At 41.6% G+C, this 19,045-nt stretch overlaps 1 protein-coding gene across 2 annotated transcripts in view; it reads left to right on the top strand.

Annotated features, from left to right (window-relative positions):
- PDE4A (phosphodiesterase 4A) overlaps positions 1-19,045 on the top strand; it is a 338,473-nt gene that overhangs the window by 114,736 nt on the left and 204,692 nt on the right. The window contains exon 1 of one of the 2 annotated variants that reach the window (XM_081954840.1): positions 537-554. The exons of the other annotated variant lie outside the window; for it this stretch is intronic. Within the exon in view, the coding sequence (XP_081810966.1) occupies positions 546-554 (9 nt within the window). The 5' untranslated portion in view covers positions 537-545. Of the gene's footprint in view, positions 1-536; positions 555-19,045 lie in introns of those variants that run through there. 2 annotated transcript variants of the gene reach the window in all.

The following is a 19,045-nucleotide window of genomic DNA, read 5'->3' on the forward strand; positions in this document are numbered from 1 at the left end:
TTATATGGACAAGGATAGATGATTGCTCAATTAAACCCTCATTTGGAGTTACCTATATACCTTGTTTATATGCTCAGCACTTCAGGCTTCCGTTAATTGTACCTTTTAACACATTTTAATTAAAGCTAGAAGGCTGTGTTCCATTTCAAGAGTTTCCATTTCTTTTCTGTTCTAAACTGCTGAGGCAACGATCAATACATCATTAGTTAGTGTCTGGAGTACTGGGGAGTTTGGTGGGGGTGTGGAAGGAAAGCCCGGCTGTGAATTGATGGCTTCTTTGCAGATACGCCATGCCCTTTCTTTGTTGCCTTTATCCAGCCTTAAGGCCTGTCATTCTGGGATGGGGAATCTTTCAGCCAATTGTAGCAATTCATTTTTTATGGCCTATTCCTCTGTTTTCGGTCCTGAAGGTGATGCCCAGGTTCCAGGTGAAATTAAATGTTGCACCTCTAGCAGAATGGAATCATAAATGATTTGCTGGGTTGTTTGAGCAAGAAGGTTATTCTTCCCCTTCCATAAGAGATCCATACCTTTCTCTCACGATTATGAGTAAGGTAAGTTCCATACCTTATTCTCATGAATATTATGAATATCTTATGAAAAAAATTGAATTGTAAACTTCTTGAAGATGCTGAGGAATTTCAGATCAGGTTGTCTGAACAGTGTGCTGGAGTTTTGAGACAGACGAAGAGCCTAGAAAAATATGCTTTAAAATTGTTTGTTTTCTAACTGCTTTGCACATTGGTTAAGTTCACGTTTTTAGATGTTTATGAATCTTCACTAGGAGGACGTGGGAAGAAGCAGAAATTAGAGGAAGGCAAGGGCACCTACTGCTAACCATTATGAAATTGTCTCCTTAATTCAAATCGATACTCAAAATTCACTTGAACCCCTTAACTTTTCTTGTGCGTTAGGCACATGAACTCACACTGCCGGCAACATCAGTAGAGGCGCAATTGGCAGGATCCTTCCTGTATGCATCTCTTACAGGTACAGCTGTAATGTAATGGTCACAGACCCCTTGATTTTCCGTCTGGCAGTCTATTTCTATTGAACTACCTTTTGTATCTACTCTGCTCCTCTACCAATAATACATCATGACTCATTGTTAGGGCCTGTCTGAGCTTTCAAGATAAAACCTCTCTGACAGTCATCTTTCCCTGTTCATTTTTGGCAACAGCTGAGAAGGGCTTTGCCAAGGTCTTCTGGAATATTTTTGGATATCCCAAACTTGTTTATAGTCCCTTTTGGACTCCAATCCAAACACTAATTCACCCACCCTAGTGCTAAAAATATTGCTTTTCATCTCTCACATCATCTTTTTTTTAAAAAAAAAATCCTGCTCACCAATCCATTACTTACTTGTCCAATCTTTTTTAATTCTACTGTTTCCTGACATACCTGGTTCTTAATTCAAAGAATATAGTCTTTCCAGACTGGGTAAGAATGCTAAGAATTTTTTAAAGAGCTTTCTATTAGATCATTTCCCCATTATTTCCACCTCAAACCTTCTGCCCTTTTGATCCTAATTTTCCCTCAAGCTTCCCTTTTTTTTATCGCACTGACGTTTTCTTTAGCCTGTCGAGCTTTCTGCTGCACAGAGGGCCCACCCTTTTACTACCCAGCCTCCCACCCAAATCTTTTTTTGTCCCTAGGGCTTGGGTTAAATTTAAAGCATAGAGGATATTATTCTTTTCCTTGCAGAAAATGAATCCCAGATATTCAGACTCGGAGAGGTTGTTATTCTTACTTAGCAGTAATGGAGCCTGGACAATAAATAAATAATTGGCATCCTTCAGAGGTGTTAGTACAGTCTGGAGATGGGTGTTCCATTTAGAGTCCAGTTGCATAATAATAATTGCAACAACTAATACTACAATTGCTGAGTCTTGTAACAGCAGTCCATTTTTTTGGAATCGGGATATTTGCTTGTCAGAATTTAATTTTCAGTATTCATCCATAGCCAGAACAAAATACCATATAATACATAAAGACATAAACATTTCTTCAGAGTGTTTGGTGAAAATTGGCTCCTCCACATGACAGCACTAAAGTGCTGCTATCCCACGCAGGAGCTAGCAGAAAACTAAGATGGCCTAAAGAAGTGCCAATTGCTATTCCAATTTAAACTCAGCCTCAGTAGTGACATTAGAGGATTATAGGTTCTCTCTGCATTGGATGCAGGGGGAAGAGAGCATTAGAGAGGAGGATGTCTGAGGTCTCCAGTTTTACAGAGCATTTATTCCCTGGGATCAGAGAATTGGAAGCACCAGAGCCATTCTCCATATTTTTCTCTCCTTCCTTGCCCTGACACCTATGGATGCAAGAAATAGCAAGAGGAAAAAATAGAGAAAGAAGGTCACTACTAATTCTCCTGGCAATAAAATAATATCTGGTGTACCCCACTGAAGTTCCAACCATTTTTCATGCTTTCAGACTTCCAGAGGGGAAATGCTTTTTTTGAAGACAGCTCCATGGTAAATGGAACGGCGAAGTACAGCAGAATAAAGAACTGGCAAATGGACTGGCTTTTCAGGATACCTCTCTGGACAAGGAGAGGTTTTGAGATTCCCCATAAATGCTCCAGACAGCTGCTCTTTATTAGGAGACCACAAAACAATGGTTTCTGAGAAGGTTTATAGTTCTGGAAGAGGAAGGAATGCCATCTTCTCCCAAACCATGATGGACACCTTTGAAAAAACACTAAGTTGGCATTCTTGGCATTCTTATCAAGTTTATATGCCATTCACCTTGTGGTTCAGGGCAGTACTGAGTGGCTGATGCTTCTTTTTCTAATCACTTTGAGAAATTGCTTGTTAAGTGAATATTAGCTATGTGTCAGCCTCTGTTTCGCTATTTGCTTTTGGCTGCCATTGAAACGGGGGGGGGAGGGGCTGGAAATTTGGGAGGGGAAGTTTAAGTACAGGAGAGGTTGTAAAAAGGGAGTTTTGGTCTCACCGTCTACTGCACATGCTGGAGATTAGTGCGTGGTGTCGGTCAAGGCTAACCATCCTGCATACCAACCTGATGATGCTCCTTGAAGATGGAACTCACATGACACCTAAGGGATTTGCAGATTGGACACTGGGATGAGGGTTACCACGGGGTGGGGGTTTGGTCACATATTGATATGTATGATTTCGCGTGCTTTTGCCTCAGATCTTGCTTTGCTTAGGTGTTATATTTTCATAACCAGTAAAAGTACTCTTAATTCTGCAAAATGGAGTTAAGTGGCTTCTTTCTTGGTTGCTGAGGGAGGCCGGCTTGACACTATGTTTGGATCAACAGATTTTACAGGACTGGCTGAAATTCTTTCAATCCTCAGCAAGAAAAGTTTTAAGAATAAGTTTAAGAACATAAGATATTTTTAACAGACAGCAGAAAACTTTGTTTTCCAAAACTTACAAATGGAGAAAGGGTCCAGGTAAATTTGAAATAAGACTTTGGAATTAAATACAAAGAATCCTTCCCATGGGAAAATATCCACAATACCAACCCTGCTCCTTCAAGGATGTCTAGTTTACCATGAATCCTCACCAGACGTCTTCCCAGAATAATGTTTTAAAATATCTGAAATGAGCCTGACAACAGCCTTGGTTTTTAGCACTTTTTTTCATTTTGTCATTTACTTCCTTTAAGTAGTAATGAACAGAGGAGGGATCACCACCTGCAGAGCTTCTCCCCCCCCCTCTTTTTTTTAATGAAAGGCATGACAGAAATAGAAAAGTTCATTCATACAAGCACCCCTGAAATGTCAACTCCTGCTCATTGTTATTCAGAGGAAGGAGCTCTTTTTATCAGCTTGATGCCGCTGCTGGCCACTTGTGTAACATTTATCAGGCGTAGAGCAATCTGGCTGTTTTCTTCAGTCAGTGTTAGAATTGATCTTATCTCGCTATGACATAGTGGCCAGCATTCTGACTAGATGGCAATGAGTATTTCAGTAGTTATTTTCCAAAGAGCAGGGAGTCTTAATATTTGAAACTTCCAGCTTTGCTCATTTGCTGTGGAAACTGGTGGAATCTGTCAACTGGAATGCTTTTCTGTTTCTACATGGGACTATGTAAAGTCCCGTTTTGTTTATGGGCTGTACACTTTGCTGGTGTGACTTAAATTTGAGGGGACAATAATTATTTGCCGTCTGTGGCCTGGGACCATGTGAGGATCCCCCTGTGCATATATGAACCTGCCTGGACTTTGCGTTATAAGGTTGCCATGAGGAAAGGAGATCAGCTTCGGTGTGATTGACCTATGCATGCCACATACCTTCCCACAGGACATGCAGGTATTTTTAATGCACCTTAATCAGTTTTTTCTGTTTTAGAGAAAGGGGTGACCCCTTTTAAGTTTTATGCTTTACTTTACCTGTTACTTGAGGACTGTATCCTGCTGTTGTACACTTGTGCTTTGTATAATATTATTTTAATTGTTTGCATTGTAAGCCATTTTGAGAAGATTTTCACTTCGAAACAAACACCACACTTTTTAAATCAGAGAACTTCTTCTTCTGCACTTCTTTTGACTTTTAGAGGAATCTGCCAAAGTTTCTATGAGCTTACATCTCAGCCAATGGTATGAAAATTGCATCTGAAGCAGTGAAATATTTGCTGAGCTTTCAAGGGGACGTAACTCTTCCCTTTCCCTTCCTACTCAATCTGTGTCCCATGCAAACATGCTTTGTTTCTGAGGATGCTTCAAACAGTCTGTTGTCTTTTTCTTCTTGCCCTGCTGCCGGTTTGTATTCTCAGCTTTTGGGTGGTTGGTTTGAGGAAATGGTGAACCGGCAATTATTTCTGTCATCGTGAGATTGCTGATCACATATTTCTGCATCCTCTCTCATACCTAGGGATTGTTGGAAGAGACATTGCAGGAAAGGAAAACAGGAAACAGTTTGTTTCAATGTGTACCAGCTCCAGGGATGAGATGAAGCTCTTTGTCAAATTAGTCTTCTTATCAACTATTGTATCCAGGAGAGACAATAGTGCCACAGCTAAGGGTTCCAAGTCCCTGCTTAAATTCATTTGTGTTGTTGGATTTCAGCAGAATAGAGTTCAGGGTGGTCTTTGTGAAGATTCTTAAAACACTTTCCTCTGATCTGTACAGACTCGGAACCTTTACAGTTTTGTATATTAACCTGGAAAACAACCTGGAAAAGTTGTTGCTTTTGGTTGAATGGCTGTCTCAAGCAATCTTTTTGACATTTCCAAGGGTGTCAGAGAACACCCTTTGTAATGCTCTCTGGACAGAGCAGCTGCAGAGCGGATGATATATTAGTACATCCATACAAAGAAGGAAAAACGAAATTTTGAATGAAAAAAGATCGAATGCAGCTCCAGACTATACAGCAAAGATTTTGCTGGATCATAGGGTGCCTGAGAAGCTGCTAAAAACAAAGGACTCGGACCTGGGAAGAAGAGCGGGGGAAGGAGGGAGAGAGAAAGAGAATAGCAAACTACCAAACCCCTAAATGGCAGTGACTCATGCTGCGCCATGCAGGGGGTGGGGAGAGGAAGAGCTTTTTGATTTGGATTCTTTTTTTTTTTCTGGTTAGCTAAATAGCACCCAGTGGCTTCTGACAAAACAGATATTCAGAAAGAACATGTGCTAAAAAATATTGCCCATTTTCTGGGCTCAGGTGTGTCTTTTCTGCATTTAGGGGATGTGGGAAAGTGAAAGCTCATTCTGTTGCAAAATGAAATATTCACCAGCATCTTTTAATGGATTCCTGTAATCATTTTTGGAAGGACACCAGTAATATTCATTTGAACATTTCAACATGATTAAGAATGCCATAACTGTAAGTCTATAAAGTTCTCAGAGATGATCTCTCTAATGCCATCGGAAGGTAAACCAGTGATGGTAGCTATTTTCTGATTAGATGTTTTCTGAAGTCTGTTATATAGCCCTATTTGAAACAATACTAGAATACCACAATGATGTGGCTATAACAAATATTGAACTGGTTGCCTTGTTCCATTTGCAATTCAGAGCCAGACTAACATTCTGTTTGCAATTTTGTCCCACCAGATGTATGAAGATATCAATTCTAGTTTGATAACTTGAGCTCCTACTCCTCCTTCCAGCAACTTGTATTCAGAAGAAACATAATGAACATTCCATTTATGTAGCATTACTAAAACATCTGCTGTCTCAGATGACAATTAAAAAAAAACCAGCATTCCATTTGCAGCATAGGCAACATTAGAGATTGATTCCGTTTGTTGTTGTTGTTCTTTCAGGTGTTATTCTCATGAAAAGGGAGCAAGTTTAATTTGAAAGAAAGACAGATATTTGAATTTTTAGTTATGTCAATATTTTGTTAAAAGTATTTATTTGGTTCTCTTAAAATCACATTTATATAGAAACACAATATAGACATTTTCCTTAAGATATTCTTTTTTTCGAATAATTTTTTTATTTTTTATTTTCAAAACAAACAAAACACATAAAATCTTCCTTCTTTACATACTGTAGAAAGTGTATCAGTTGGTTACAAAAGGCTTTCATGCATCTTCCACAGTTATCAAGCATAATTCATACTAACTCAAATATTTTAACTCAGATATTTATACATGTTACCATCATCATACCTCCATTTTCATTTGACTATAATTGTTTAAACGTCCTTCATCATAAAATATACCAAGATTTAATACATAACCACATACTGGCATTTCATTTACTATTTCTAAAATCCTCCAATAACACTGAATCCTTATGTCCTATTCTAGTTAAACATCCATAATATTTAAGAACAAAATTTTCTAATCCTCCTTTCCAAATCACTGTTTTTATAATTTACATCCAGTTTCCTTATGATGTACCCAAACATACACACACACACACACACACACACACACATATGTATGTGTATATATATATATATATATATATATATATATATATATATATATATATATATATATATATATATATATATATATATATATATATATATATATATATATATATATATATATAGTTATCATTATCCCTCCTTTATTTGACTATATCCTGTATATAATAATCAAGACGTAACTGTATCTAACTTAGTTCTTTTTTTATTAACCTTTATATATAATCCAAAAGGATTTCTAATCTTCCTTTCATGGGTACCATTCACTATTCATATCCCATTATTACTTATCATAACACTACACATTGTATGCATTATTATCATTATCAATTATTTATTTAACTATATCTATTGTCACTAAATTTCACTAAGTTTAACTAGTTTTAAATTATAGTCTTCCATCTATCAACCTGTATCTTTCCAGTAGCAAAACAGTCTCATATCTTCTGCCATTTGTAGTGTCAGTCCTCTAATCATCTCCTTAATCAAATTAGCAACTCCTTGCTTATAAAATCTCTCATGTAATTTCGATGCCCTTCTTCTGTTTCCTTAATCAGCTTATCTTTGATTGCTGATAGTGTTATCAATGATGTTGCTAATAAAAATTCTCTCTTTAAATCCATAAATTCTTTTGTTTTTTCTTCTTCTGTGTCTTGCCATCTGGGGTAGATTTCCCCTCCATTTAATTCCTCTTTCAGTATTCCACTCTTTCCATTTTCAGAGACAAACCAATCACCATAGATATCAGCAAATTTAATTACTTTATAGTCACTTTCCTCTTCGATTTTTAGGATTCTAACCACCACTTTTTCTACTTGATAAACATCTCCAACTTCTTCATCATATTTTACTGTTAGATGCTCTAAGTCTTCCAACTTCTTCTCTGTCCTCTCAAATGTGTTTGATAATTTCTGTATTTCTAAGAATATCTTTTGCAGACTTAAAGTTTCTTTCTGCTGTTGAAATTGTGCCATCATCTCCAACTAACAAACACTCCTGCTCTAGCTTGGAAGGTTTTAACAAGATTAAGCATAGATTCACAATAAAGTTTTATTTTCACTTTTCTCTGGTTAAAGATATACTTCAAAGGGACATCTGTATGCTTTTCTTCTTATCATTCTCTATAAACAAGCAGTGAGACCTTGGAGTGCCAAGCCAGGATAATCAGTGAGAAAAGTAAGAGTGTTTCATTTCCAATACACAAACCTCCAGCCTCCGAGTAACAGTGTTATTGTTGCAATTTTCTTTGTTTCTTTTTGTATCTTTTTTGTATTTCAAGTTTTAAAAAAGTCTGATTCTTGAATGAATTAGAAGAACACCCACAGTAATGAAAGAGGAGAATTTTAGTCCATAGGTTACAAAGAATAACAAAAGAAAAAAAAAATAGAAGAAGAAAACGTAATCCATTCATTTTAAAAGATTTGCATAAAATTCCATTTATGAATATAGCATTTAAGAAGTAAGATAACCCACTGTCCAAAACCATTCCAAACTTAATTCCGTCGCTTATTTCTTCTGTTCTCCAATTTAAATAAATGTTAAGTTTTTTATAGGCAGTCTCTTTTAAAACGGTAAAAATTCCTCACCAACTGGAAACACTTTCTCTTTCTGTATCCTTCCATTTTGGAGCTGCCCCGACTTCATCAGCCTAATGGCTGGATTTTTTGTCGCCGGCTTGAAGAACTTCTCTTGGATCGATCAGGGACTTTGCGATGTCCTTGAGATCAGCAAGACGGATTCTTCCTGTTCACCATCTCTGCGGGACAGTTTAGGTCCAATTGGACCACCCAGCGGCAAAAGTATCGGCTGTGGTCTCAGAGCATCGAGACCGCACATCCGTATCATCGTGACGTTGGTTCCTCCTCCACCCCTTAAGATATTCTTAAGTAAGGGTTTCGTTTTATAATATTTTGATTGATCCTAACTCCGTTATTTCCCTAGAATGAGGACATGAGTTGTTGGGGCTACTGTGGCAATCACTGGTGCTGTTGCTTCAGCCAGGGGCTGAAACAATGAAATTTATTCTGCCATATCATAGCTACAGGATTACCTGATATTTGATGAATTTGTCTAGTCCCCAGTCATATCTAAAGATTGCTACACCAGGAGTCCTTGGTGCTCTCTGAGCTTGGTTGTTTTCTTGCAGAACTTTCATTACCCAAAGTAAGCACTGATGATGTTAACCTGATTTGGTTAATTAAATATCTGCAACAAAACAACTAAGCTCAGAAAGCACCAAGGCCCCTTCATTTCAACCCTGCACTACAAATATTCTCCTTTATTGATTGATGTATTGACTATGTATAAGAAGAATGGATTCTTACTTATCTGAACCCATGCTAATGGCATGAATTTGTGCTGCATTGAGTATTTTAATAGGGCTATACATGACTGTGAATGTGTAGTTTTCAATGATGGGAGTCACATCAGCCCCTAGGACATGAAATGGCAATCTAAGAAGGCTGATGGGCAGCAATATTGTTGTGAGGAATAGGTTCAAGGGTACTTGGTAAGTTCCTGAGGCTACAGAACTTCAGGCAGTTAGAAACAGCATCAAGGACAGCTCCAAGACATACCTGCCATTTAACAGCATTGTCATCAAGATAAGGGTATGTGTCTTAATAACTTGTTCAGAAGTCTAACATTTCAGATTATAATCCAAGGATGATTTCTCCTGTGTCAGAGTGGGAAGTATCCAGAGACTTGCTTCTTTTCAAATGGGCTTTGGAGTGTGTGATGTTACTGAATCATCACTGGCAATGCCTTCCTCCATATGATTCAAGCAATGTGATTGGGCAACTTCAGACCTCTTGTATTGTTGATCCGTGTACAATATAATTGGATCCAGTCATGAAACATATACATGCTTATATTGTCCAATTTAGAGTTACCAGATAAATCATAATTTGTCTGGAGCGTTACAGGGTTTTCCTGCTTGAGCAGGGGGTTGGAGTAGAAAACCTCCAAGGCCACTTCCAACTCTGTTATTCTGTTATCTATGAGAAAACGTTAAAGCAATAATCTGGGTTTGCTGGTTTAAAGTCTTAGATCTTGTCAGAGCTTATAGAATAACTTGTGAATCAAGTATGCATCCTAATCTGTTGGTCTTCTGTGCAAACAAAATAGTGCCTCAAATCAACTACTTGATATCATGCAACATATGCAAAATACATAAGGTGAGCAGTAATTTTCCTGGATATGTATATTTTTAAAAAGTAACCTTTGTTACTTGTTACTTGAAAGTGAGACTGCACTTTCTTCTCCTATTATTTTTGGTGGCAGTCACATGAGTGGTTTGAAAAACACCAAAAAAGGGGGATTTCAGTGGTCACTTGAGGTCTGCAAATTGTTTTGTATCCAGAACACTTCATAGATTGGAGGGTGTAGACATAACACAACAGAGCCGAAATAGACTAGACTCTAGAGGCTATCAAATGGGACTTACAGTAATTGTTCTAATTAAGTTTTCATAGAAACAAGTACTAAAAGATTTAAACAATGCTGCCAGTTATAAAAGACTGAGTGGTAAATGTTAGTTGTTGATGCAAAACCCTGTTACATAAATATTGGAATAATATATTACAGGTTTTAAATGCTAACTGCAAATTACACTTTTATAATTGCCTTAGAACACTTTAATTTGAAGTTATCAAATATGTCAGTGAATTAAATGCACACTCTTCTCATCTTTATCATCTTTTATCATCTTGGTTTAATTCCAGCTCCAGTTGTAACTCAGCTGTTGAAACAATTTACTTCTTGAACATCTGTGCTATATCTCTTCATGAATTGTGTACAACAAGCATTCCCCAGTACTTTTTGATATCAGAATTAGAAAGTCCAAGTATTAACCCTTGCTAATTAAATGTACAAATACATTTGCACAAGTCATCTTCAGTTTAGGGAGCCTTACACAGAAGAACATTTCAGGGTTGGTCTCTGTATGTTCAGAAATTGATTCAACATTTGTGCTGCTTTGTTATCATTATCATCTTATTAATTTTCCCCCTTTTGTACAGGGCTTGGTACTTGATATGGTTTGAACATAAGTCTCTCTCATTGGCTGGAATGTAGGACAAGAGTCTCTTTTGCAAAACCAAAGAAAAATAGTGAAAGAAACATTCTGATGAAGAAAAACAAGCCCAGTATTCTCCCAAAATTGCCAGTGTAGCCGAGTATTATTGAATTCCATTGCTTTCCCCAAATAAAGGTTGAACAGTAGAAGTAGCCATTGTCCACGTTTTCACATCCTATATATCACATTGCTGTAGTGCTTAGATTCCAATAGCCTCAACACAGGAGCATTCACCATTGCAGAATTATTACATCATCCTCTAGGACTCCTATGCTGCTTTCTGTATGGAGACACAAAGATACAGGGTTTTTAACATTTATGTTTCATTTATGGAGGTATCAGGGCAGCCTCCATCAGTAACCAACAAAGAAACCACTCAACTCCATTTTTCAGAATTAAAAGTACTTTTACTGGTTATGAGTAGATAGCAGCTAGGCAAAGCAAGATCTGAAGCAAAAGCGCATAGATATCAATATGTGACCCAACTCCCTCCCCCTGGTAACCCCATCCCACAGTCCAAACTGCACACCCCACTGGTGTCATGTGGGTTGCATTTTAAAAAGCATCATCAGGTTGGTATGCCGGACAGTTGGCCTTAGCGGCAAATCCACTAGCTGCCACAGCTGCAAAGAGTTATTTTAGTTTTTTGAATGCGGCTTAACATTCCATAGTCCATTTTAATGGCTTCTCCAGTTTGGGCTTGGCCTCCCCTTTAGACTTCAGGAGATTTGTAATTGGTAGTGCAATGCTGGCGAACGAGGGAATAAATTGACGATAAAAATTCGCAAATCCCAAGAAACTTTGTAATTGCTTGCGGGTTCAGGGTGGCGCCCATTCGGTGACGGCCTGGACTTTTGCTGGGTCCATTTCGATACCATTGTGGGAGATGCGATAACCAAGGTAGTCAATTTTTTCCTGATGAAATTCACATTTAGATAATTTGGCATATAGTTCCGCAGTGCAGAGTTTTTTGAGAACTGAGCGCACCAATGTCACGTGTTCTTCACATGTTTCTGTGTAAATAAGGATGTCATCAAGATAGACCATCACACCCTTGTATAGATGATCATGCAAAACTTCATTTATTAGTTGCATAAAAACCGCTGGTGCCCCCTGTAGGCCAAAAGGGAGTACTCGGAATTGGAAACAACCTAGTGGGCAGTTAAAAGCAGTTTTCCATTCATCTCCCTTTTTAATCCTGACTCTATAATAGGCCTCTCTTAGGTCCAATTTCGTGAAAATCTTCCCTTTACCCAATTGGGCCAACATATCCTTCATCAGAGGGAGGGGGTACACATTTTGTACAGACACCGCATTTAAGTTCTTATAGTTCACACAGAGGCGAAAGGAGCCATCTTTCTTTTCTCTAAACAACACTGGAGCAGCCACTCAGGGTCTAGCAGGTTCAATAAACCCCCTTTGTAAATTTTTGTCAATAAACTTCCATAATTCATCCATTTCACGGGGGGTCATTGAGTAGATTTGGGGGTTCGGAAGCTTTACACCCGGGAGGATATCAATGCTGCAATCTGTTGCACGGTGAGAGGGTAATTTATCAGAGGATTTTTCACTGAAAACATCCTTTAGGTCCCAATATTCTTTTGGGATTTTCTCCTCCCCCTCAATTTTCTCTTGCCCTGTGGCTGCTAGGTTAGATTTAGCGTCAACAGGCTTTGGAGCCCCCCCTCTCCCTCAGGAGTGTAGCAGTTCGGATGCGCAACCACTCTTTTTTCCAGTTGATGCGTGGGTTCCATTTCCGTTACCAGGGTAAACCCAGTATGAGAGACCAATCCATCCCTGGCGCGACAATAAAACGTATGGTCTCTTGGTGAGTTCCCATGCACATGTCTATTGGTTCAGTTACAAAATGGGCAGGGCTTCCCCCAGCTATTGAGCCGTCCAGCTGGCAAAATGCAATGGGGACTTTTAAAGTTCTTAATTTCAGGCCCAGTTTTTCCACTATCTCAGGGCTAACGATGCAACGTGTGCAACTCAAATCTAAAAGGGCCAGCATTTTTTTTTGCGCTCCAGTAGAGGGCACCTTAAATTCTACTGGGATAGTCATGGGGCCCGATCGGGAACTTACCAGACGTTCATCATCAGATTCGGTTTCACTTTCCTCTGATGAGGAGGATGGTTTCTCCTCCCCTGGAGTAGGACAGAACTGTGCTGTAGGCTCCACCCCTTTCCTGGTGGTCTCCCTTCTTTTCCCAGGCTGTTTGTCTGGCTTTTTCTCTCCTCCGGCAGAAGGTTTTGAGCCCATCTTGGTGCGGCAGTTTGCTGCTCTGTGCCCCTCCTTCCCGCAACGGAAACAGATGATGGCCCAGGGCTTGCTAGTAGACCAACTTTTCCCTCCTTTTTGAGTTCCTTGGAGGGTTGGGGGGGGGTAGCATTCTCTTTTTCACTGTCATCACAGTACTTGACTTGGGCTAAATCAATTTCCACATCCGCTGCCAATTCATACCAAGGCTGCAATCTGCCGGGGGGGGGGGTGTTTACACAGTTCTGATATATATCTTTGTTTAAACCGTCCATGAAACCATCCAACAGGGCTTGTTTGGATCAACCCCTCATATAAACAGACAGTTCATGAAATTCTTGTATATATTCAGCAACCAGCCTGTTCCCCTGGGTGAGGGTTTTAAATTTAGTTCTAGCTTTTCGCTCTGTGAGCGGATCATCAAAGTGTTTCCTCAGGGCAGCCATAAATCTATTATAGTCTCTCAGTAGGGGGGAGTCAACATTATGCAGGGCAACCATCCAAACCGCTGCTTTATTTTCTAATGCCATGGTAACGACTCTTACCTTGGCCTCTTCTGTAGGGAGGTCCTCACCGAATTGTCCCATGTAATTCCATACTTGAACCAGGAAAAACCTGAGATCTTTTGAGTCTCCACCAATTTTCATGCCAAATGAAGGAACTTTGGCCATCCGGCATCTGTGGGGCCCACCTCCCTCTCTTGGGATGGCTCTGGCAGCCGCTTCTACTGGGGCGGGGGCTCGTTCATCATGATCAGTGCCACCATTCCCCCCCAGCTTCTCTTGGGCAGAACAGACCCTCTGTAGTTCTCTCCTCCATTTCTGGGAGATCCTCTTCTCTTTCAGGACCACTCTCACATAAGCGTGGCCTCTCCCAAGCCTCTATGAAGAGTTTCATAGCCTGGGGCATCATAAGGTTCTTCTCATCAGCCTCCTGCCACGCAGCGGCTGGTCGCCTCTGTCTCTTTGTGGTGACTCCAATTGGAGTTTCCTCGGAATCATACTTCTGTCCCACTCCCAATGTCCATCTGGGGCGAACGGATCATTCTTCCAAATGTAATCCAGCCATTCGCTCCATTTCCAGAGGGCACGAGAATGCAGCCGCTCCCATGTCGTCCTCCTGGTCGCTGCCTGGGTGGGACATTCTTTTGAAGTTTGGTATTTGTTGCACTCCCCTCGGAAGGTGTTAACTCCGGGATGAATGTGAAACTGAGATCTTGCTTAATATCAGGGCAGCCTCCATCAGTAACCAAGAAAGAAACCACTCAACTCCATTTTTCAGAATTGAGAGTACTTTTACTGGTTATGAGTAGATAGCAGCTAGGCAAAGCAAGATCTGAAGCAAAAGCGCGCATAATCATAGATATCAATATGTGACCCAACTCCCTCCCCCTGGTAACCCCATCCCACAGTCCAATCCGCACACCCCACTGGTGTCATGTGGGTTGCATCTTCAAAAGACATCATCAGGTTGGTATGCCGGACAGTTGGCCTTGGCGGCAAATCCACTATCTGCCACATGCGCAGTAGGTGGTGAGAAAAACACTCCCTTCTTCATTCACTCCTGTACTGACAACTTCCCCTCCCAAATACCATATCACCCCCTCTCCCCGTTTCAATGGCAGCCGAAGTGAGCAGCAAAGCAGAGGCTGACAGAAGGGCCCTTGGTGCTCTCTGAGCTTGGTTTTTTTCTTGCAGATGTTTCATTACCCAAACGAGGTAACATCATGCTAGCCTAGTCTATTACTGCTGATGCTACCTAGTTTGGGTAATGAAACATCTGCAAGAAAACACCAAGCTCAGAGAGCACCATGGACTCCTCATTTCAACTCTGAGCTACAAATATTTATTAGTGTCTCAATTAATACAACACAGTAGGAAGTTTTAATTCCTAATTAGTTTCTGAGCAAGCCACATCATTTTATTGTCTTATGTGAAACTTAGCTCAAATCCCACTGACTCTTCAAACCATACTTCTTTTTTTTTTTTTCAAGAAGTTTTATTGGTTTTTTTAAAAACATTTATGCGGAAAAGGGTAAGTGGAATAGTTACAAATTTTGGCAGTTGCAAGTATGGCAGACGCCCCCTCCCTCCAGACTCCTAGGTTACATCAAAATATCAAACCTTATTACATAGTCATAAAAAAAATCAGCATATTAATTCTAGAAAAAATACTTTTCAATCAGTTTATATAATTATAATATATAGTCTAGTTGTAAATTCATTAATACTTTCGGTCTGTTTATAACATTGTGGTTTTCTTATTTATTTTTGTGATCTGAGCTTTCTTGGTGTTGCCCCTTCACCCCCCGCTGGCAGAGCTCCGGCCCCTCCCGTGTCCTGTATAACCGTTGTAGTGTCATCTGTTTTTTCTAGGTTCGCTTTGTTTTTTTCCATAAAGGCCTGTGCCTCTATGGGTGTGTTGATTCTGATTCTTGTCTCCTCCCAGAATATCAGCATACCTTCAGGCATCAACCATCTAAACCACACCCCCTTCTGGTATAATTTATTCGCCAATTGCGAATAACTTTTCCTTTTTTCCCTAATTTTTTTGGGAATCTGCTTTAGAATGGTTATCTCCCTATCGTGGTATGTCAGTGTTTGCCCCCTTTGTACACCCAGAATTTCATCTCTTGTGGTTTTCCTAAGAAATTTAATATGAACCTCCCTGGGTACATTATGTGTTCTGGCATATGCTGAATTCACTCTATAAGCTAGATCTATCTCCCATTCCATCTGCTGTTTATCTTTGTGTATGTATTCAGCTAGAATGTTAGTCATAATGTCCCTTATATTTTCCCCATCTGCTTCTATTACATTTTGAAATCTAAGATAAAAGGACATTCTTTCAAACTCTGCTTTCATTTGTTGGATGTCAAGTTCTTTGTTCCCCTTCTGTAAGGCCTCTACCCCCCCCCTCGCCTCCGCCACCCCACCCTCCACAAGGTCCAGTCTCTGTGAGTTCTTAAAGATTTGGGCTTGATTCTGTTTAATTTCATCTTTCATTTCCCTTAACTGTTTCTTAATTTCCTCCTGGCCTTGTAAAATTTGTTGAAGCATTTGTTGGAAGTCTATCTCTGTAGTCTTGGGTTGCATCAATTCTGATATCTTTGACTGTGTAGCTGGACTAGACGTTGCAGACGTTGGAGCAGAAGTAGCAAAGCCAGGCTTTCCAGGAGGTGGTCTTTTTGGAGACATGGTTTATGAAGCAAGGAGATCAGTCAAAGTAGAGACTGGGCAGCTGGAGAGGTAGAGCAGGCAGGCGAATTCAGAAGGCAGAGGATCCAAACAGATGGGGATTTCTTTAGTCACTCTAGCAGTAGATGAAAGTTTTTTTTCTCCAAAGAGTTCAGAAAGTAGCAATCCACAAGAAATTCCTCTGGGTGACTCGGAGACAAAGACCGGAAGCCTGAATTTTAAAGGTGGAGTCAGGTTTCACAGTTCATGAAGACAACGGAAGTGTGCCATCTTGCCCTGCCAGCTTTGGGCTCAGAGGCATAGTAAAATTTTTAAAAGTTCAAAAAGTTCTCAGTTCATCCATTAGTTCTGGAGCTAGGTCGAATGAAAATCACTTTTATAGGGGTGAGGCATCATTAGTTGGCTCTCCCCCCTCCTCCTCTCTGGGGATGGAAGGAAAGTCTTTTCAAGCCGCTTGTCCGAGGGAGGGGGGGAAATCCCCCTCCCTCTAGCCGCACCTCTAGCAGGGATCCGAAAGTTTAACTTTTTAAAAGTGCTGAAAAGTTCATCAATTCAAAAGCGAAGGAATGCAGAAAGGAAGCCTCTCACCATACTGCCGCTGCTTCGTTCGGAAGTGTGTTCTCCGATCGGCATGGGGCGAGACGCGTGCGCACGCACGTCCTCCAAAACTGCTCCCCGATGCCTAGAACGAAGCGGAGGAGCCCCCGCCAGCCGCCGCCGACGCCAGGACCCTCCGCGAGCCGTTCCTTCGGCAAGACGCCCCTCCAAGGCGTCTTGTGCCCCCCCAGAAGCGGGGGAAGCCCACCGGGAGAGCTGGAGCAGGCAGCGATCTGCCTGTCGCCGTAGCCGCCGGAACCGGAAGTCCCTTCAAACCATACTTCTTGTGATGTCAGTTTTGTTAATTCTCAGGCAATAAAACTGAGACTAAACTATATAATTGTAGACTATTGGACTGTAACTTGACGTAGAAAAACTCCCTCTATATAGAAATCCAACATGTCAAGAAAAAGGTTAAAATCCTACTTTCTGAACACATACACATGCATGCACAGACACACAAATAGTGGTGTGTCTGAAGTGGTACACAGTCTGAAGTGGTACAAACAGTACATTTTTTCTCTTTGGTGTGAATAATTTTTTATAGAGCCTTGCTATCACAGCAAACAATTCCTCAGCTAAACCTTTTCATTTTTGATCTCCATTCGGGCTGGCTTCGGCCTCTCACACATTTACGAAGGTGCTAGCGGCGTGGGTGGCTCAGCTGTGCACCATCCCGGTGAGACTACAGTGCTACCTGGATGATGTGTTGGTCCAGGCGGGGTCGTCTTCTCGGGTGGTCTCAGACCTTTGGCTCACCATTCGGAGCCTCCAATCTCTGGGTTTTTTGGTGAACTTCCCCAAGAGCCACCTCTCCCCATCTACGTGCATTCTTCATCTGGGGACGGTCATAGACTCTGGGTAAGGGGTGGTCTGCCTGTCCCCGGAACGCCAAACCAGCCTCAAACAACTCGCAGGAAAAGTACATGGAAGTCGGTTAGTTTCAGTTCTCACGTTATCTCAGTTGCTCGGCAAGATGGTCTCTTGTATCGGGATAGTCCCGTGGGCCAGGCTCCATCTCCGACCCCTTCAGTGGGAGCTCATTCCTTTTCAGAGGGGAAGAATGAGCAACTCCCTTTGGACTTTACACCTCCCGGCAGGAGTCCAAACCTCCCTCAAGTGGTGGTTCTCCCCGGCCATTCGCCGGGGATGTTCTTTCTGGGAGCCGGACAGGGTGACCGTCACCACGGACGCGAGCTTGTTTGGTTGGAGAGCACTAGTGGGGCCCGTTTAGCCCAGGGCAGGTGGATGGCCTCGGATCTCTGGCACAATATAAATTGGTTGGAGCTGAAGGCGGCGCACCTAGGGCTGCAACACTTCTGGTCATCCGTGGAAAGTCGGCATGTGCTTCTCCTGACGGACAATGTGGCCACCAAGGCTCACAAAAACCGTCAGGGGGGGGACTCAATCTCGGCTCTTTGGCTGGAGGCTCTGTGACTCGGAGCCTGGGCGGAGAGGCACCTGTTGTCGTTGGTGTTGGAGCACATCTCCATGCTTTCCAACCACCAGGCAAACTGGCTGAGTCGGGCGACCCTAGACAATGGCGAGTGGCAGCTCCATCCGTCCTTGTTCTGTCGGAGGTTCAGGTCTCCTCTGGTGGACCTCTTCGCCTCTCCGACGAACGCCCAATTTCCCCGTTTCTTCACCCGGTTCCAATCCTGGTCGGCAGAGGGCACGGACGCCCTCCGGAGCAGGTGGCCTCCGGGCCTTCTCTATACCTTCCCCCCCATCCCTCTCCTTCCGGGGACCCTCAGAAAGGTGGTGGTGGAGAAGGCACTGCTTATCATTGTGGCACCTTATTGGCCCAGGAGACCCTGGTTCGCGGATCTAGTCCAGTTGTCGGTAGCTCCTCTGTGGAGAATTCTGCTGAAGGAGGTGGTCTTACGACAGGGGGTCTTGGTTCACCCGGAACCTCAGTGGCTCCATCTGACCGCCTGGCTCTTGAACGGAGACTACTGAGGGCAGCCAACCTGTCCCCTGGAGTCATCCGTACCATCAAGGCTTCCAGGCGGCCGTCGATGACCTGGGTTTACAACTCTACCTGGGCTGCTTTTGTTAGG

This window comes from Natrix helvetica (genome assembly GCF_964273705.1).
Source record: "Natrix helvetica genome assembly, chromosome: 1".
Lineage (NCBI taxonomy): Eukaryota > Metazoa > Chordata > Lepidosauria > Squamata > Natricidae > Natrix > Natrix helvetica.